The sequence below is a fragment of the Protopterus annectens genome, chromosome 6.part0 (assembly GCF_019279795.1).
Source record: "Protopterus annectens isolate FY-2018-M chromosome 6.part0, PAN1.0, whole genome shotgun sequence".
Taxonomy (NCBI): domain Eukaryota; kingdom Metazoa; phylum Chordata; order Ceratodontiformes; family Protopteridae; genus Protopterus; species Protopterus annectens.
Window position 1 is genome coordinate 158941273 of NC_056737.1, and position 21615 is coordinate 158962887.

Consider the following 21615-nt stretch of genomic DNA (forward strand, 5'->3'; position numbering starts at 1 on the left):
GATAACATTGATTGGATAAAATAGGAATTAAACTGGGTGGGTATAGAGTCTGTCGTATTGTCTGTTTCTGGAGAGGGAGTGGTGATCTTGCCAGGAAGGAGTAATTTATTTAGTGATGACCAAAAATGTTTTGGGTTGTTTTTATGTTTGTCCTTTAGGATGGTATAGTATGCTTGCTTATACTCTTTGACACAAAGTTTTGCAAGGTTTCTGTGTTGTCTAAATTGTTGGAAGGCATTCTTGACTTCTATTTTTTTATACCAATTTTCCAGGTTTTATCCCTTTTTGGCATGATTTTTTTTTGTTTCTTTTCTCAGCCATGGTATGGGATTGGACTTTTACTCTTTTATTACGTACTGGTGGTAGATTACTTAAGGTATGTAAGAATATGTTATTAAAGTGTTCTACAGCAGTATCTAGTGGCATTGTTCTAAGTACATTCCAATTATATTGTTATAGTATTTCATTGAAAACATCTTTGCTGAAATTAGTTGTATTTCGTATTTGATTATAGTTAATATGTTTATCTAGGTTATGGTGAGTTCTATAGGCATATGCTGGTATGTGGTCACTTATGCTATCTGAGAGCCATCCTACTTTTGTCAGTTTGTCTGTTTTGTTTGTAATAATCCAATCTAATGTTAAGTGTTACGTTTTGTTGATTCTAGTAGGTGTGGCTATCAATTGTCTGATGTTTTACAAGTTTATGGATTCAGTGGGAGTACTGGAATTTTTGAGTTGCCAGTCTATATTTAAGTCTTCAAGTATAGTTTCATGTTTAATTTGGTGGAATAGCCAATATGCTTTCAGCAGTATCAATGCTATTCCCTGGTGGTATATAAATTGCAGTTAAACATATAGTTTTCCTATTGCTGATTTTTAGGAGTGCTATTAGAAGGTCATCATTGTTAAATTTGGGTATTTCCTGTGGAAGTAAGGTGATGGTTATGCATTTTTATAGCTGACTGCACACTTGTTTTGTCTGTCATGCCTGAGTATATTGTATCCTCGTGGGATCTCATTATCCTTTATTTCTTTAACCAGGTTTCAGTGGCTTTGACTATATCAGGAGTGTATGTGGCAAGGTGGGCATGTATGTCATGGATTTTATTACACATACTTCTTAGATTCGCATTTAGTAAAGTGAGTTTGGGTTCTGTTTTTTGTTGAGGTTTATTATGGGGATGGAAGTGATGGTTTTATGAACAGTGTGACCTGGACTGGGGTAAATATCTCCACTATTTTTTTAATTGGTATTTTTCAGAGGGAAGAGTGTGGCCAGTTAGATTTTGGTCTTGGTTTGGTATTTGATCATAACTTGGATACTTAGTTTTGAGATATTTATAGATAAATACATCAGATATGGTTTATTTATAGAGATAGGATGTTATGGAGAAAGACAGGCTGGGTAGATGTTGATATTTTTTGTGATGACTGGTTGAAGTTCTAAGTATTTGAAGGAGGTGGATTTGATAATTGGTGATAAAGGCTAGTAGAATGAGAAGGAATAATAAAATAATCTAAGTTAGGTACATCTTATTTGACTTGGATTTATCTTTCTTGTAAACTAGGATTAGAACATGCTAGCAGGGTACTAGCTTGGTTGTAGAGATGTAATTTGATAGTTAAAGGGGGCAAGTATTAAGACAGTTTGAGAGAGAGAGAGTCCTGGGTGTTAACTCAAGTGGGCGTTACTATTGGCAGTAATTCTATCGATTGCTTTTCTTTTGGAAGGAACTGATGGTATTGGTTTATGGAATATGTGGTTAGTGTATGTAAGTATACATATAGAGTAAGAGTGGGTGGGAACCCGAGCATTAGCAAGGGCAAGTGAAGTGGGTTGAAAACCTGGCAAAAACAAAAATTGGTGACTGAACTTAAACAGCCACATATCCAATGAGAGAGAGAGATAAGTAAAAGGAACAATGCAGTTTAAAGGGTCTCTGTGTTAGTAGATGAAAGTCTTGCTTTTGTTGCTCGAGGACACAGTTTTAATAGAAGAGTTAGTCCAATATCACCTTGACATGAGTAATGGTGATAACAGTACAAAATTGCAGTTGACTGTTTGAACACTTTGTAATGCAAGGAGGATTCTACAGACTTTTAAATGCAAAGTTCAAAAAGGCTACCCCCAACCCCAACAGATCACTAAAACAATGAGAACAAGTAAGTAAAAATGCAAGAGTGCAACTCTGGAAAAATACTGGCTCAAAACTAAAAGTGGTTACACAAGAAGAGAAATATACCTAAGGAAGGGAGATAGTGGATTACCAAAACAAATAAAGGAGCACAGTTAAAGGAGAAAGTACCAATGGGACTTCTGTGGTTTAAGAAAATGGAACTATTATAGTGGACAAAAAGTTCTTTGTTTTAGGCTGTCACAGTATTTATAATTTACGTAAGAATATTGCCCCCAGAGTGATGTTCAAACTGCAGCCTTCGCTGTTACATACATAGGTATTTGCTTGCTGGGACATTTTTTACAGCAAAATTAATGAACACTAAAGAGACATTTGAGTGCACTGACTCAATATTGACTGTGCACAAATACTAGCTCAGAGCTGAAAGTGGTTTAATAACTGTCTTGAGCAAAGCGATATAAGAATGGAAGGTGGGGAGGCCAAGGGTGACTTCCTTGAAGGCATGCAGTTCCACTAAAGAAAGACAGGAGGATATATGTAATGAAAATAACATGTCTAGAAGAAGTAAAGAAAATATAAGAGAAAGAAATAGTTTAAGTAAGAGCAGTATGAGTAAATATCAGTGTCTGTTAAGAAACAGACAGTAAAAGCTTACCTGCAGGATGTCAGTGGAGGAGGGTTTACAGACTATAAGGCTGTTGCTTACAAACTAGGACATTGAAGCACTTGCCTTCAGACTAGTCACTATGCAGGCTAAAATACATGCAAAAGATTGCATGCCCTTAACCGTTACGTAAAGCACATGGGCAGAGGTGGTACACAATTTGTCCTAAATAAATGGTGGGTGGACTGAGTGAACTCAGACTGTCTACTGGACGAACCTGTGGTGTATATGCTTTAGGGATGCTTCCAGTGAACTTAAACCACAGGGGACGAGGTGGTACACAGTTTGCCCTAAATAAATGGTGGGTGGATTGAGTGGAATCGGATTACCTACTGGATAAGCCTGCTGTGTGTAGCCTTTAGGGATGTTTTGAGTAAACTTAAAGCCCAAGAGCAGAGGTGGTACACAGTTTATCCTAAATAGATGGTGAGTGGATTGCGTGGACTCAGAATGCCTATTGGATGAGCCTGCTGTGTGTATGCTTTAGGGATGTTTCCAGTGAACCCTGTAACTCCTTTGCACCCTGCCAGAGAGAGAGTGAAGGAAGGAAAAGAAAAAAAGAACAGAAGTAGATGGAGAAGATTTGTCTTATTAGTTAATTCTAATTATGTAATAATGGGAAAGGAAATGGAGGAGAATCAGTGATATTTGTAGTCAGTCAGAGACATAAAAAACAGAATATAACTAAGGATATGAAATTTAGATCCATGTAATAGTATGCAGATAAGGCAGGTGTAATTTCTGCTACTGGGAGAAGTGAAAGCATGTGAGTGATTATTTGTAAGATGGTTACATTGTTACAGGTGGGAGGAGTTAGGCATCTTGTGATAGGCTGGAATTTGGATAGGGAGGGTAGACCAGGTATAAAGGAAGTGATGCCAGGGGGTGGGAGACTGAATCAAAGCCAAGCCTAGCAAAGCAGAGCAGGATAAAGAGAGTCCTGCAGGAAAACAGTCAGTCTGGATTATCAAACGGTAACTAAAGTATCTTAATAGACAATGGCACAGAAACAGCAGTGGCAGTGCTAAAAACTAACAGCAAAACACTGGAAATATTAACACAAAAAACAGGGAAGACTATCAGCGAGAGATAGAAAATGACAGTGTATCAAACAGCAGTATGATGGTGCTAAAGGAGATAGTAATGGGCCACCCAGACACAGGAAAGTAGACAGGGAGTTGGGAGTGAGGCATATGTAGCAGACAAGGGACAGGCAGCAGCCAAAATTCAGTAAAAACTCACTGTGCCTTACAACTGAGAGACAAATAGGAATGTGCCTAGGGTACAGCAGTGAAGCAAAAAATAAATGGTCTCCAGTAGGAAGGAAACCCGGTGTGGAAAGTATGCATGAGACATCTCAGTATTCAAGGCAAAAGATAACAACAATAGTGACATTTCCCTACACTATTCCATGAAGTACCTAGCTAAATAGATACAGTATAGGGAAGGTGCTTACCTGAGGCACTTCTTTGCGACTTTTTACTCTAATGCCCTCTGGAACCAAAATAAACAGGTGTTCATAGGATCATAGGAGGCCATGAGGCCTTATAAGCCTAGTCAAGAGTTTAGTCCATGTTTAGACAAATCAGCACCCAATGCCCCTGTCCAGCAGGGACATGGGTGGAATCCCAGAGGTATAGTTTCTGTTTCCCACCCAGTTATCCAGGTTGTGCTTAAAAAGGGGTAAAGAGGTTTTCTGCTTGATGTGGAGAGGAAGTCTATTCCAGAGATGAGGGTGTCTCTGGGACACAAATCTGTCTTGTTGATGTCACAGACCAGGTTGAGGCCATGCATGCGGGTTACTCGAGTGGACCCTGACTTGCAGATCTGCAGCAGTCCCATCAAGGTGGGGTCCATGACCGCCTTGTATGCCAGACAGAGGTTACCTCTGAGGAGTCTGTATGAAGCTGAGTAGAGGGATAGGGCATTTAGCCTATCTGTGTATGGCAGATGTTTGAGGCCCTGGATTCTCCTGGTGAGGAACCTCTGTGATCTCTCCAGATGCTGCATGTGCTTTGCGAGGTACATGCCGAAAGATGCGTTGTACTCAATAATGGGCCTTATAAGGGAAGAATACAAGGATGTTATGACCTCCTTGTCCCTGGATGAGATACCCTTACTTATGACCCTGCTTTGGAGCCTTGCCTGATGTTACCAGTGATGTCAATCTGGAATTGTGGGGGGGGGGGGGACATGAGCCTAGCATAACTGTACTATTTTGACTTTTCACTCTGATGCCCTCTGATTGCCCTTGTAATAAAGACAGATTTTTGTAACTGATCAAAAGCTGCCTCAAACTGTGTTCGTGAATTTACACAATTGTAAATCACAGTAGATCACATGTTCCTTGGGAGAACTGTCCAGCAAGTTAAACTGTCAACCATCTTAGCTGTGGCACATGACCATTTGTTAAATACACAAAGTTGTTGAACAGAAATATTACAATATTACATCCTTAAATTCAACCTGCACAAGTTCTATTTGTGGGATCATAAATGGTGTGTGTTTACATTCCCTTGGGCTTTTTTGGACTCGTGACAAACAGTCTTCAAAAGTAGTCTACCTGTTAACGTATGAGGCTTCTGATAAGTACCTTGGATGATGGATGGTTTAGCATTCTGTATGTAAGTAACTGCATGTAATTAAGTGCATGAAACTAAATACGCATTACAGTGGCTCAATGACTGAAGTTGAGCTTCTCATCTCCAGAGTCTGTTAGCGGTTGGTTGCTGTCAGTGCAAAGTCTGCATTTCCCGCTTTTTGTGTGTCTGTGTGTACTCTCTCCAAGTACTCTAGTTTCCCTCCATGCAGGCTGAACTGGCTGTTGTAAACAACTGATTCATATACTGCATTTATTCTTGCTCTTATGGCCCTAGTAGTGGCTGAAATGGGTTTGGAATGGGATAGTTCACTTATGTTGCTAAGAAACAAAATATATAGAGCTATGCACATGTAAATAAATTCAATTAGTACTCTGGTGGTTGGAAATCTACTTTCTGGGTGTCATCTAAAAAAAGCTTCTGGCTAACAGTGCATAACCTGATGAGAAAAATGAAACAAAAATTAACTTTTCTTAAGGTCAAGCAACACGTGGTTCTACTGAGGTCTGAATTTTCATTTGTCATTGATAAAACTGGACAACATGAAAGCCACAGTGCAGGTGAGTAGTACCATTAAGACAATGTAAGACTGAAGATTCAGAATAATGTAAAATGGGAGAGGGCCTAACAGAAACACAACTATGCCAAGCACAACACACTAAATGGGAGCCTGATAGGCTTCCCTCTCCAACAATGTCTCTAGTAAAGTAAATTCCAGTAAAACTTTAAGACATATGTACTGAAGTATGGGACTGCAGGAAAAGGGAGAAACACCAAGGATATTTAACAATCTGTTTGCAACACTGATAACTAGATATCTGTAGGATAGACTTCAAATGTACAGCTAGTGAATTAAGAAACTTTTTCCTGTCGTGACAGGTTCATAGGTAAGTTCTAGGCAATCAATCTGCAAATCATTTCAAACCTAGACAAAAATGCATTCAAAATTTCCCTCTAACCTCAAGGAGGGCAAGATAAGATAGACTTGGAGAAAATTTGAGGTTGCCTATCCAATTATCTAGGTTTCCATGCTATTAACTGCCAAATGTCACCACTATTGGGCACTTGTTTGGAGATCCATGTGAAAGTTACAGTAAAATGTCTGCCCAATTCCCAGAAATCCACACTGGAAAATGTACTTTTCTAGAACTATCCAGATTATCAACCTTGCTAGAAGTCTGAAAGGATAAGGAAATGTATGTGAGAACTCAGTACCACCCTATTTCTGCAAGACTCATTTCAATGAATCAGTGTTAATTTTTTTTCATCAAGGTGAAGTATTCCACACAAAGCCACCTATATGGCTCGGACATTGTTTCTTAACTGAAAAAATAGTTTATGTAATTACAGAGGGCAGTGACTAGTTTTATACAGACCAAATGATCACTCTTCCCCCATCTCTGTGTGACCTCAGAGTGTGTGTAAGTAGCAAGAGGTGTGAGGGGGCACAGTCCCCCACACACGGGCTGTAGGAGGCAGTAAAATATGCTATGCAGGGATCTTCTATACATTTTGAGTTTCCCAACTTTCTTTCAATGTGTATGGAAAGTTACATTTGTTGAGCTGAGATGTCTGCAACTTCCAACTGCTAATGACTGACTACAATGAAGTGAGACTAGCTAGGTGTTCCAAAATGGCTTGGGGTAGACCCAAAAAAAATCTTAATGGATACTTCTGGTTACACAGTGAGAAGGTCAAACCACATAAGCCCAACTGTGCAGCATAGCTTGTGCTGCAGTTGTTTATGTTTCCCCTGTGTTTAAAACAAAAGCTTTAATGAATTCAGCACATCATAAGCATTGTAAAATGCACTCATAAGTTACTCTGCCTACTTAATGAACATGCCACAATCTACTTCTAACTAAAACCATATGAAGGAAAATAATATAATTTTGCTGGAGATACTTACAGCACCAAAAGCCACAGCCAGCATGGTCTGCATTCGGGCATCCTCAAGAGAACTCAAGACACCTTTCTTCCTTAGCAGAGCCCTTCCTGCAAGCGTCCAGAATCGCACATGTTTCACTCCAACTGAAACAAACTGTGTATCTGAATCTGGTCTGAACTCCGCAACAAATATTCTCTGGCTATGCCCAGCCCGTGATGCTATTTTGGCACCTGTAAAGTTAAATTATAGAAAGAAAAAAATAATTGTGCAATCATTTAGAAAAGACTCTTAAATCATGTATGTTAAAAGCATGACTTAAATATGACAAAGTTAATAAAGGCCCCGTCCTTCAGACTGTGACAGCTTGTGTCATGATACACAAAAAAAGCACCTGGAGAACAACAAACCAGTCCACACTTTATTATAAAAGTAGAATGTCCACAGAATTGTTAACCTAGGTTTCGTCCACACATCAGGACTTCATCAGAGTAATAAAAACTTACAAAGATTTCTTTTTATATATATCCACCCAGTTCCACAATTAATTTCCTGCCAAATTATTTAAAGCAACATCACCATATTCCATTCTAACCGGTTAAAATACATTCAACATATTGTTTGTTTAAAAATTATTTATGACATATATGTTACATTATCTTTATATGTATTTAAAATTCATAATACTGTTAATATTTCATCTACCACATACATATAAAAATTGTGAAATAAAACTAATAAATAAAGCAAACCAAATAGTAATACTAACCTAACCTAATACAGTGTTAGCTTTACCACCTATCTTCCCAATATATTTTTTAACTTCAATATAGGGGCAATGCTAACACTATCATATCATAATGTAACATAATATAATGTAAAAACATTAAAGTGAACAATTACTTTATCCCCTTAATGGGGCATTATGATTGTGATTGTTATACCCAAAAAGTGGTGCATTTAGCAAAATGAGGCATGTCCTGCATTTTATGTGGGAAAAACTTCCAGACACTTTAGGGAAAGAGTCAATGAACATGTTTTGGACATTAGGCATCTTAAATCCATCAATGCCCTTGCTAGGCATATTGCTGAATATTCAGAGCATAATTTCAAATTTTAAATTTTGTGTAATTCAACAAATTAAAAATGATATTCAAGGTAAGGTGTTAGATGTCCATTTAGATATATGTGAACTTAAATAGCAACTCAAGTTGGATGCCCAAAACTATCAGGGAATTAATGATAGTGTTAGCATTGCATTGAAGTCCTGATGTGTGGACGAAACCTAGGTTATCAATTCTGTGGACATTCTACTTTTACAATAAAGTGTGGACTGGTTTGCTGTTCTCCAGGTGCTTTTTTGTGGATTTGTTGGACTTGGTTCTAAGTTGTTTTTGTGTCATGATACACTCTAGAGTTGAATAAAGGCAGAGCACTATGCCTGCAGAATAATATTTTCTATTAAATAAACAGAGAGAGAAATTCTACCTAGATCAGAATGCCCAACACCCTGTGGCCAGTTTTCTGAAAACCTAATACTGTAGTTAGCCTCAATTAGTTCACTTGAAGAAATAAATCAGGCATGATGTTTTAATAACAACACTTGACACACCACAACTTTTTAAAAGGACTGTTGCTCAAGTGTGGTGGCATACAGTGGTGTTAGTCAAGAGTTAGGGATGTTAGGACATTTTTCAAATGAAGTAGCTTGAAAATGTTTTGGGGGCTATGGGGAATAGCTGAGGCAGGTAGTTCTGAATTATAATCATTAAAAGAAAAAATAGTATTGTGAGAGGATAGTACTCTTCTATGGTAAATAGTTATGTCACTGATCCTTTTACTATAAATATACCTATTACACTACTGATTTGTAAGGATCTTAAGAAACCTGGCCCTGTATTTTTTATGGAATTTTTAGCCCTTATATTTTGCAATACAAAAATCCAAATATGAGCTGAACACATGTATGTTCATAGGTTCATAGATTCATAGGTAGGCACTAAGCTATCAGCCCAAGGGCCTAAGTAAGCACAGCCAACAAGGTTCCCTGGCTTACACCACACATGAAAGTTAACTTCCTGTGTCTCTGTTGAGCAGAGCCACAAAAGTGATCCCCGGGGTGTATTTCCTATTTCCCATCCACTCATCAAGATTTTTCTTGAAGAGTGCTAATGAGGAACGTTGCTTGACATAGATGGGTACCTTGTTCCAGAGTATAGGAAGTCTCTGGGACAGGAATCTATCCCTCCAGCATGTCCTGTTTATTGTGGTGACAAGGTTTAGGTCCCTAGAGCGTGTAGCTCGGAGGGATTGGGATTTCTTTAGGTGTAGCATGTCCAACAGCTCTGGGTTTAACATAGCTTTAGATATTAGACAGAGATCTCCTCAGAGTAGACGATATGCTACAGAGTAAAGCTGGAGTTTTTTGAGACGGTCAGTGTAGGACATCTGTTTAAGGCCAGTAATCCTGCTGCAGATGTCTTGTGAGGTACATTCCAAAAGGGGGGGTTGTACTCTATAATGGGTCTAATGAGTGCCGAGTAGAGGAGAACAATGACCTCTTTTTTCCTGGATGAGAACCCTTTTGTGATGAGGTGTGCCACATAGAAGGATTTCCTGACTACTGTGGCAATGTGATTATCAAAGGAGAGACTACTGTCCACCTCGGTCCCAAGGTCTCTTATCACACATTCGGCGTTAAGTAGACTGCTATTTATGTGGTAGTTCATGGGTACAGAGTTTTACCAAAGGGGATGACAATGCACTTTTTGGCATTGAGCTTGAGGCCATGCCTCTGACACCAGGCATCTGTCTCAGTGAGACCCTTCTGTAGGATGTCCGCATCATTTGAGGATTCAACTATAGCTCCTAGTTTGCAGTCATCTAAGAACTTCATTAGCCAGAGGCCTTCTGTATTAACCTGTACTTCAGAGAAGTAGATACCAAACAGGAGAGGTCCAAGGACTTAACCTTGTGTTACTCCACTTGTCACTGGTTTGAAGTCAGATTTAGAGTCTGCAACTTTTAGAGTGTGGGTTCTGTCAGTGAGCCATTTGGCAACCCATCTTGTGATGTAGGGATTTATACCTAGTTTAGTGAGTTTAGCTATAATTCCAGAATGGGGGATGGTGTTGAAAGCCTTGGCGAGGTCAAGATAGGCTGTGTGAATGACCTTACCCTCATCTACGGCTTTGGTGACTGCTTCAAAGAAGTCGATCAGGTTCAGAAGGCAAGATCCGCCTTTCACAAACCCGAACTGGGTGGGGTCCAAAGTCTGGAGGTTACCAATGTCTTTGTTTATGAGTTCCACAATGATACATTCCATGGTCTTGCAGACCAGGCTCGTAAGGCTAATAGGGCAATAGTTCCCGGATCAGTGGTGGCTCCCCCTTTGTGGAGTGGGATAACTGTTACCTGATGTGAGACTATGATTGAAGATGGTGCTTAGGTGGGGAGCCAGTGTATTCTGAAGTTCGTGTAAAACGCAGCCTGGGATGTTGTCCGGTCAAATGGAAGCTGTGTTTTTGGTTTTAGAGAGTGCAGCTTTTACCTGCAGAGATGTGATTACAGGGACTCTGCATTCTTCCTGTAGAGCTATGGGCCCTTTAGGGGGTGAGTGGGGTGTAAAGTTAGCACTGAACCTGTCTGCCAGGATGTTGGCACTATTAGTTGGTTCTGTAATTTTCATGCCATTGTGGTGTAACTCAGAGCAGATCTGGGTGTTGCCATTGAGTTCTTGACATAGCTATAGAATGCTTTGTGGTTCCCCTTAGAATCAGTGGCGATTTTGTTTTCATAGCTAGCTTTGGAGGATCTTATAAGGGATCTCAGCTTCTTACTGAGGCTGACCAGGGAGCTCCTCCACTCATGGGATTTTACTCTCTTTTGCAACAGTTTCTTCCTTCTGTTGTAGAGCTTGTTTGTGGCAGAGGACCACCAGATTGGCTTCCTTTTTTGGACCACTCATGGGATTTTACTCTCTTTTGCAACAGTTTCTTCCTTCTGTTGTAGAGTTTGGTTGTGGCAGGGGACCACCAGATTGGCTTCCTTTTTTGGAGGATAGCGTCTTGGTTCTGTTTAGGATAGCATGCACTGGTGAAAGTGCTTATAGAGTGCATTTGTGTTGACCATGTCATCCCAGGCAGACAGATACCAGATCCTCTTAGAATGACACCAGAAGCTTAGCCAATTGTTGAAGTCAATCATTTTGTCCTTGTACTGCGGTATAATTCTGGGTGATGGCAGGATGCTACTCAGGGCTAGGGTCATACCTGCCTGTGCTACAAAATCGGAGAGCTCTTCCATGTCTCTTTTCATGTAGTCCAGGGAGGTATGTCTCAGGTTGTTCATACCAACATGGACAATGACAGAGTCATATTTGTACTTGCTGTGGAGTGACCTAAGTGCGTGGGTTATGTGGTGGATCCTGGCACCCGACAGGCAGTTGACAGTAACCTTCTCCTTGTTTAGTCTGGTGAGTGGGACATCAGTGTGCCTGACTATAGAGTCACCTATGACTAGTGTGTTGGGTACGTTGTTTTGCCTTATGGGCTGTGGTTTATTGGCACACTGAGTCTGTGGGATATGTGTCATTTGGGTTGTGTTGAGGGGTGGAGGTTGCTTACGTTTCTGCTTTGGAGGTCTCTGTTGCTTGAGCAGATTATTACTGAGAGCCTCAGCGAATGTTTTTGTGTTTCTATGTGTGGATTTTTGTGGTGTAGGTTTAGTGGGACTATGTGATGAGTGTGGTGTGGTGCAAGTGTTTACCTTCTCCTCTTGACTGTCAAGTTCAGTCTTGGTTGGAGAGAGCTTTACCTCTAGTTTGGCTAGATAAGTGCATCTCTCACAAGTTGTGGTGTTGGGTGGTAGGAGGAGAGTTTTGTCTGTGTACATGAGGCAATTGCTACATTGCCTCAGGTGCCCAGATTCATCAGATAGACAGGAGAGAACACTGGGAGCTGATCCTTGGACATGCCTGAATAAAAAACTACTTTCCTCTAGACAAGTGAGGAAAGTGAGTATAAGAGCTGGTTTTCTCTAAGGAAGTGAGGAAAGTAAGTACAAAAAACTGTTTTCCTCTAGGTAAAGAGGAAGGTCGAGTGCTGTAGTAATTTGTAGCTTATTTTGTGCTAACAACAAGTTCTGAACAAGTGCTGAGCACGAATAAGCAAGTTCAAGTGCTAAAACTAAGAATCTGTACCTGGATCTTCTGGTAGATAGGCTACCTAGTGCTTACCACTCTCACTGATAAGCTAGAAGGCTTCCCTCCAACACAGAAAGGCTTGGGGGCTTCAGAAGCTTGTGAGCAGTCCTGGATACAGCAAATCTGTATCTGGACTAGACTAGTTACAGGAAAGGTGGGAAACGAGTGCAAACGCGTTACATGTTATCCCTATCCATGACAGCCTTTGGTTTTAAACTGGGGTGAATTTGTACTTACCCATCCATTCATCCAAATTCCAACTGAATAGAATAAGGAAAGTACTCTACTTTGTGTGAAGTGGAAGAGGGTTCTTACAGGAGTGGTATTCTCTGCAATACATACCTATCCCTCTAGCAAGATCTACTACTTTTGCAAAAAAAAAAGGTTTAGGTCATACCTCTCAACCTCTTAGTGTAAGAAATCAGGACAAAGGCCAACAAAATAGGGGGATAAATGCCCAAAATAGGGACATATTTTATGTACTGGTCTTATCAACTTAGAACGTTGCTAGAGTAAAATGGTTTGTTTCAACACACATTTTCTGAAGGATTTAAAGTGTGAAACTCAAATGTATACAATCATTTAGTGACTTCAATCTTCAGATCATCCCAGTGATTTGCCAGAAAACCACAAATTGTATGAGGAACAGGCCAAAAATATGAGCCAAAAATCTGGACAGTTTGCAAAAATCTGGACAGCTGAAAGGTATGACTTAGGTCCTTTGACTGGGAGTTTGTAACACTACTGGAATTGTGTATGTTTAATAGATTTGGCAGAATATGATCTGCTAAGACTCTAAAACCAAGGCAAAGGCTATCTCTAAATAGCCTGTATGATACCATGAAGAGAGAAGACAAGGCTTTGAAATGGCCTGTATAGTTTTATGATTTTTAGTGAGAAAGTGTTGTGGTCATTCCAGTTATAACAAGTGTTTGAGCAGGTACATACAATAAGGGTATTATACTCAACGAATGGTCTACTTAGTGCCAAATACACCAAGGAAGTCATACCTTTAGATATAAGATGTGCAATGGAAAAGGACTTCATTACAATACTGGATATATGGAGATTGAAGGACAGAACATTTCCAACATATGTTCCGAAATCTCTAACTATGAGCTCAATTTTCAGAGGGGTCATTGTCATCTAATAAGAAACAGGGGGAGCCCTGTTTGCTAAAGGACATCATTACATATTTCTTGGCTTTAGGTTTTAGCCTTTGGTTTTGACACCAACTATTTGGGATAGGCCTTCTTGGAGGATTCTGGTATCTTCTAGGGAGTTTACTAGAGCACCAGATTTACAGTCATCTGGAAACTTGGTCAGCCACAAACCTTTAACATTAGCTTTGACTTCCAAGAAGAAAATGCCAAAGAGCAGTGGCCCAAGGACTGAAGCCTGTGTCATTCTCAGCTAGTGACTTATCTTTTGGAGGTGGTAGAGACATTCATCCTTCCATCCTGGATTTTACTAGTGAGCCAGTCTGCTATCCAATGAGTTATATGAGTTAATATTTAGCTGGGAGAGTTTATCTATGATGCCTTAGTGTGGGATGGTGTTAAATGCATTTGCAAGGTCCAGACATGTAGTATGCATTGATTTGCCCTTATCCACTACCTGTGACTTTTTTGAAGAAATCAACCAGGTTACATAGGCAGGCCCTGCCCTTTATGTATCCGAAATGGGCTGGGCGGGTCGAGAGTTTGCATGTTACCCATGCCCCTACTTATTATCTCCATAATGTTCCTTTCCATAGTCTTACAGATGAGACTGGTCAGGCTTATGGTTCTATAACTACTAGGGTCCATTGAATACCCAGATTTGTGAAAGGGCATGACTGTTGCTGTCCAACATTCATCTGGCACAAAGTCTATTTTGAAGGTAATCCTGAATAGCCTCTGTAAGTTGTCTGAGAAGTCATGTTTCAGACTAACTAGTGGGCAGCCTGGTATGCTATCCAGCCCCATAGACATGGTATTCTTGGCCTTAAATAGTACCTTGAGAACATGTTCTTGAGAGATATAGGGGGTGTAGATCTGGGTATTTGATCTGAGAATATTGGAAAAGGTGTGGGGGTGATGTTAGAGCTGAATATGTCATTCAGTATATTAACTATATTTTCTGTGCTTAGCTATATTGTATCACTTACTCTGCATATTGCTGGGCATTGTTTCTGAGGTTTCTAACATAGTTTAAAAATGCTTTGCGGTTATCTTTCACCTGGGTGGTTATTTTTACCTTGTATCTGGCAGCCATCTTGTGTTTGGCTTTTGTGTTTCTGTCAACCATCTTCTGTTGGTAGAGGCCTATCTCCTCTGCTAGTGAGAGTAGCAGGGCTGCCTGTACCTTGTCTAGCACAAGCTGATTAGTAAAGAAAACAGGGACTAGCAGGACTGGTTAGATTTCTGTGTTACTAGAATCTTCTATTTTTTGTGGTACTTCAACCCCGCATTTGAGCTGGTTTGGGCTTGTTTGCATGTCAAGCACTGCATCTGCACTGTTTTTAACCCATTGTGAGGTATTCCAGCTACAAATTTTCCCTTAGTAGCACTTGTGTGATCACTTAATAGTACTCCTCTTAGACCCTCCACCCTTTACCCCCTTAGCTCTCTCTGGCCTGTCTCCCTCAGATTCTGAAAAATATGGATCAACAGTTTCCTACTGTTTCTCCTGCCACTCTGGATGATATGGGCATCCTGAGACAGTGTAGCAACTGCCATGCACACAGATGACCCTCTACTACTACCATTTAGGAACGCAATTTGTGAGTGATGCAATTACATTAAGAACCTAGAGACCATGCTCTCTCCCTCACAAGCCAGCATATCCTGCACTGAGATGGTTGTCAACACAAACACCACCCACACTTACACAACACACACAAAAACATACCCAAACAAAAGAGACCTCCAACGCAAAAACACATGCAAACTCCACTGCCCACTACACCATACACCACACATTGTCCACACACCTGTGTCTCACAGCCACAAAGGCCTAGACATAAACCCAACATATTAGTCATAGGAGACTCCATTGTGAGACACACAGATGTGCCCTTCACCAGGCTGGATAAGGAGAAAGTCACGGTTAGTTGTTTGTTAGGTGCCAGAATCCATCATATCACCTATGCACTCAAGTCTCTCAATAACAGGTACTGTTATGACTCTGTCATAGTTCATGTTTGTGTGAATGACTTGAAGACGTACCTCCATGGACTATATGAAGACAGACATGATCAAGCTCACTGAATATGTGTCCCAGGCAGTTATGTTCCTAGCCTTAAGCAGCATTCTACCATCACCCAGAATGATGCCTCAATACAAAAGTAAATGATTGACTTTAACGATTGGCTTAATTTCTGGTGTCATTCCAATGTGATCCCATACCTGACAGCCTGGGAAGACATGATCAACAGACCATGATGCTTTGCCAGAGATGGCCTGCATCTGTCTCCCGTGGGCTTCAGGCTTCTGGCAAAGGCTCTCACCTTCCCCATAATGTCTTTCTCAAGCAATGCCATGAAGTCAAAGCTACCAACATGAATATTTCAGCAAAACGCAAATTACAAATTATGCTGCTAAACGTTAGGAGTCTAAACATAAAAATGCACTAATTGCAATCATTCTTAACCCTGCAAAATGCTGACATTAGTGCAGTCACAGATAGCTGGTTCAAAGTTGCAGAGAGCACCCCAGTCATACCAGGTTTCTCATCCTATGAGGGGTGGGAGGTTGGCATAATGGTTAACATGTTTACCTTACAAACATAAGGTGCAGGGTTTGATTCTCACATGGGGTAATTGGCTAGGCTGAAAATGGCCCATAAGGGCAGTTAGCCTTGTACTAATCTATGAACCTAATCTATCTATTAAACATTCAGAACCCAAACTGTGGTTAACAAAGCAAAAGGAAGGGGAGTTACAATACATATTAAAGACAGTCAAATAGTACGACACACAGGAGACATTCCAGATGCAGCTAACTGCTGACAAGACCCCTATTCAAATCATAGATAGCTACAGGCCCCCAACTTTGACTCAAGATGCCCACAACACCTATCTGGATCTCTTCAAACCTATCAAGATTCAACCCTTTACCCTGATCCTGGGCAACTTTAACTATCCAACACAGATTGGAAGAACTTCTCATGCCAAAACACAAATGTCTAGAGATTCCTTGATTTCATCAATGCAAATGCCTTGGACCAGCTGGTTGACACCCCCACAAGAGGAGATAATATCTTGGACTTTGTATTAACCAACATGTGTAACCACTGCAGCATTTCTATAGTGTCATCCTCATAACCACAAAGTGGTCACTTTCAAATTCATCATCTCCCCTGACCCCCCTCCCCCAGCTAGGTTCAAACAAAAAAACTTCTCTAAAGCTGATTACAACCTCCTGAGGGAAGGTATAAACATCTTCACAGCCCCCTCCCCCTCCATGGGAACTGGCACATATGTCCAAACCTACACCAAAGTACTATATGAGCATTTATATACCAGCATGGAATCAGGAATACCCGGCAGGGCAAAATCCTCCTCCTCAAGGAAGAGCAAACCAGTCTGGTGGACATCTACAATAAATAATCTATAATAAAAGGGAAAAAAATTGCTGTCCAGGACCAAAAAGGAGCAGGTGCCTAATTGGAAGCAATCTCTCCTTAGCCTGAACAAGTAAATAAGGGCACTAGTGAAATCCTCCAAAGCAAACTTTGAGTCAAAACTGGCCACATCTACTAAAATAAGTCATAAGGCGTTCTTCACATATGTCTGCAATCTCAAAGGAAGCACTCGGATCTGCTCAGAACTGGTGGTCAAGGACACCACATACACAAATGCTGTAGATTTAGCCAACCTACTGGCAGACAGGTTCAGTGAAAATTTCACCCCTCTGTCCCCCCATTAGTAAGTCAGGACATCCCAAGCACCTGCTCCCCTCCCATTATCTCTAGGGAGCAAGTCACTGCTGCCCTCTCAAAGGCAAAAAATACAGTGTCCATGGCACCCGATAACATCCCATGCTGCATCCTACAAGAACTCAGGCAGGAACTTGCAGCACCATTAGTCACCCTAGTTAACCAAAGCCTGGGTACAGGTTTCATCCCAGCTGAGTGGAGGACAGCCACAGTCATCCCTGTGCACAAAGGTGGAGGGTTCACCAATCCAGGAAATTATAGACCCTCATCAGCCTAACTAGCCTGATCTGCAAGGCCATGGAAGGGATTATCATGGACCTCCTTAACAAGGGCATTTACAACCTCCAAACACTCGATCCCACACAGTTTGGTTTCGTCAAGGGAAGATCATGTCTGTTAAATTTGTTCGACTTCTTTGAGACCATCACCAAAGTCATTAATGAGGGGAAGATGGTGAATACCACCTACCATGACCTGGCCAAAACAGAAACCTCCAAGGCAGAAATGCACTCAACCACCACAACACAACACTAATCATGAGACACATAACTCTCCTAAACAGTGTAACACTCAACCAAACCCCCTAAGGCAAAAAAGCATGCCCAACACACTAGTCATAGGTGACTTGATAGTGAGGCACACTGATGTCCCACTGACTAGGTTAAATAAGGAAAAAGTAACAGTCAGCTGCCTGTCAGGTGTCAGGATCCACCATATAATGCACACACTCAGGTTCCTCAACAACAGGTACAAATATGACTCTGTCATTGAACATGTGGGTGTGAATGACCTGAGATGTATCTCTCTGGTCTATATGAAAAGAGACAAGGAGGAGCTCACGGACTACGTAGCCCAGGTGGGTATGACCCTTGCCCTGAGCAGCATCCTACCATCACCCAGAATGATACCACAGTACAAGCAGAAAATGACTGATTTCAACAATTGCCTAAGTTTCTGGTGTTATTCCAAGGGGATCCAGTATCTGTCTGCCTGGGATGACATGATTGACAGACCTCAATGCTTTCCCAGAGATGGCCTGTATCTGTCACCCCTGGGCTTCTGGGTACTGGCCAAGGCGCTTACCACCCCTGTACTGCCTTTTTTAGGTGGTGCTCCAAAGACCAAATTACAACCATAGCAGCTACAAACAAATGCAATCTTAGGGTCACGCTGCTCAATGCTAGAAGTCTAAATCTTAAAATGCACTCGTTCAAAGCACTCCTTAAAATGGCGAAAACCGACATTTGTGCTGTAACAGAGACCTGGTTCAAGGCAACAGAAAGAACCCCTGCACTACCAGGCTATAACTCATTCCACACCTTTTAGCCCCAGAATTGGATCGAAGCTCCAAAGGCGGTGTTTCCATATTCATAAAGGATGTGCACACCTCCAGACTGGTAGCCCAACATAATGCATAACAGATACTTCAGGTGCAGCTAACATTGGGTAAGACAGCAATTCAGGTCATAGCCTGCTACGGGTCCCCAACCATGCCCCAAGACTCACACTCCACGTTCCTAAGCACCCCGGAGAATATTAGGGTCCAACCTAACACTCTCATACTGGGCGATTTCAACTACCCCTCCATTAACTGGGAAAATTAGTCATGTACCAATACACTTGCTCAACATTTCCTGGAATTCATTAATTACAATGCCCTGGACCAGCTCAATCTTACCCCCACTAGAGGTAGCAATATGCTTGACCTGGTCATTACTAGCATGGGCAACCGTTACTCTACACCAATAATCAACTCCTCCTTGGTAAGATCTGACCACAAACTAACCACCTTGGAAATACACATCCCTCCCACCTCCCACAAAGGTAACCACCATGAAAAACTTCTCCAAAGCTAACTTTGGGCCCCTAAAAACAGAGGTAGCTAACTTCACGGCACCCTTGCAAATGGAGAACAGTTGCATGACCGCCGAATCATACACCACTGCACTGTACGAACACGTACAAAAATGCATAGATGTCGCCATACCCAATAGAACCAAGATGCTGTCCTCCAAAAAAAGGAAGCCAATCTGGTGGTTCCTGCCATAAACAAACTCTACAACAGAAGAAGTAAACTGATGCAGAATAAGGTAAAGTCCCAAGACTGGAAAACCTCCCTTATCAGCCTCAACAAAAAGTTGAGATTCCTCATGAAATTCTCTAAAGCTAGCTATGAAAACAGAATTGCAGCAGATAGTAAAGACAATCATAAGGCCTTCTATAGTTATGTAAAGAATCATCATGGCAATGCCCAGATTTGCTATGAGCTACTGCACAATGGTACCTCCTATACTGAGACAACAGATATTGCCAATATACTGTCCGACAGATTCAGTGCCAACTTTACACCTCTATCCCCTCCAAAGGGCCAATGACAATACCAGTAGATTGCCAGGCACCCATTATTACTGCTGCACAGGTTAAGACAGCACTGTCCAAGGCCAAGAATACATCTTCTATGGGACCTGACAATATCCCTGGCTGTGTTCTACATGAACTACAGAGTGAAGTGGCACCTCACCTGTGTGCCCTGTTCAATCACAGCCTCACCTCAGGCTTTGTCCCTACTGAGTGGTGCACTGCTACAGTCATCCTTCTCCACAAAGGAGGAGCGGCTACAAACCCTGGGAACTATCGCCCCATTAGCTTGATGAGTATGATATGCAAAGCTATGGAACGCATCATCATGGACTTAATAAACAAGGATATAGGGAATCTCCAAACACTGAATCCCACACAGTTTGGTTTTGTGAAGGGTAGATCATACCTCCTCAACCCAGTTGACTTCTTTGAGTCAGTCACCAGAGCTGTGGATGAAGGCAAGGTGGTTCACACAGCCTACCTTGATCTAGCCAAGGTCACTGATACCATCAGGAATCATAGAAAAACTCACTATGCTAGGCATCAACCCCTGTATCACTAGGTGGGTTGCTAACTGGCTCACAGATAGAACCCACAGTGTGAAAGTAGCTGACTCCAAGTCAGACTGCTGACCAGTCACAAGTGGAGTCCCACAGAGTTTGGTCCTGGGTCCTCTCCTGTTTGACATGCTACAGAAAGGTATCACTGAGAACAACGACTGGTGTCAAAACCATGGCCTTAAGCTCAATGCCAAAAAATGTGTCGTCATTCCCTTTGGGAAAAACCCAGTTCCCATGAATTACCACATCAATGGTAGTCCACTAAACATAGAAGGCATTACAAGAGATGTGGCAACACAGGTTGACAGCAACTGCTCTTTTGACGACACTGCCACTGTGGTCAGAAAGTCCTTCTATGTGGCACATCTCATTACTAAGGGTTTTGCATCCAGGAAGAAAGAGGTCATTGTCTCCCTCTACTCTTCCCTCATTAGGCCATTCATCGAGTACAATGCCCCATTTAGCATGTACCTCACTAGACACCTGCAACAACTGGAGAGGCCACAAAAGTACCTCACTAAGAGGATCCTAGGCCTTAAACACTTGTCCTATATGGACAGACTAAAAAAACTCCAACTATTCTCTGTCTCATATCGTCTACTTAGAGGCGATCTCTGCTTGACTTACAAAGCCACGTTTGACCCAGCTCTATCAGAAATGCTACATCTAAAGAAATCCCAATCCCTCCGCACCACATGCTCCAGAGACCTCAACTTCATTACTGCAATCAACAGAACATGCTGTAGGGACAGACTCATAACCCAGAGATGCCTATGCTATGGAATAGACTTCCCATACATGTCAAACAGAGCACCTCACTGGCCCTCTTCAAGAGAAATCTTGATGAGTGGATAGGAAATAGAAAATTCACCCTAGGGATCACTCCAGTGGCTCTACTCGACAGAGGCACTGGGAACTAAGGTCGGGCGGCACAATGCCAGGGTAAACCTATGGGCTAGGCTTGTAAAGGCTCCAAGGCCATTAGCCTAGTACACACCTATGAATCTATGATATTATCCCCACTAGGGTATAACAGATAAACTCTCTCAACTAGGCATCAATCAGATGGGTAGCAAACTGTCTCACTGATAGAACCCACCTAGTCAAAATAGGGGAAGCTACCTCAAGCAGTAGACCCGTAACAAGCGGTGTACCCAGGAATTGGTCTTGGGACCTCTGTTGTTTGGGATATACTTTTCTGAGGTGCAGGCCAAAACCAGTGGGCTATGGGTGACCAAGTCTGCAGAGGACTGCAAGCTGGGTGCTGCCATCAATTCCCCT

At 41.6% G+C, this 21615-nt stretch overlaps 1 protein-coding gene across 1 annotated transcript in view; it reads right to left on the minus strand.

The window, feature by feature from the left end:
* LOC122803780 (echinoderm microtubule-associated protein-like 5) overlaps positions 1-21615 on the minus strand; it is a 3919718-nt gene that overhangs the window by 633497 nt on the left and 3264606 nt on the right. Inside the window, exon 35 of the mRNA XM_044073467.1 lies at positions 7315-7523. Coding sequence (XP_043929402.1) covers positions 7315-7523 — 209 coding nt within the window. The remainder of the gene's footprint in view (positions 1-7314; positions 7524-21615) is intronic.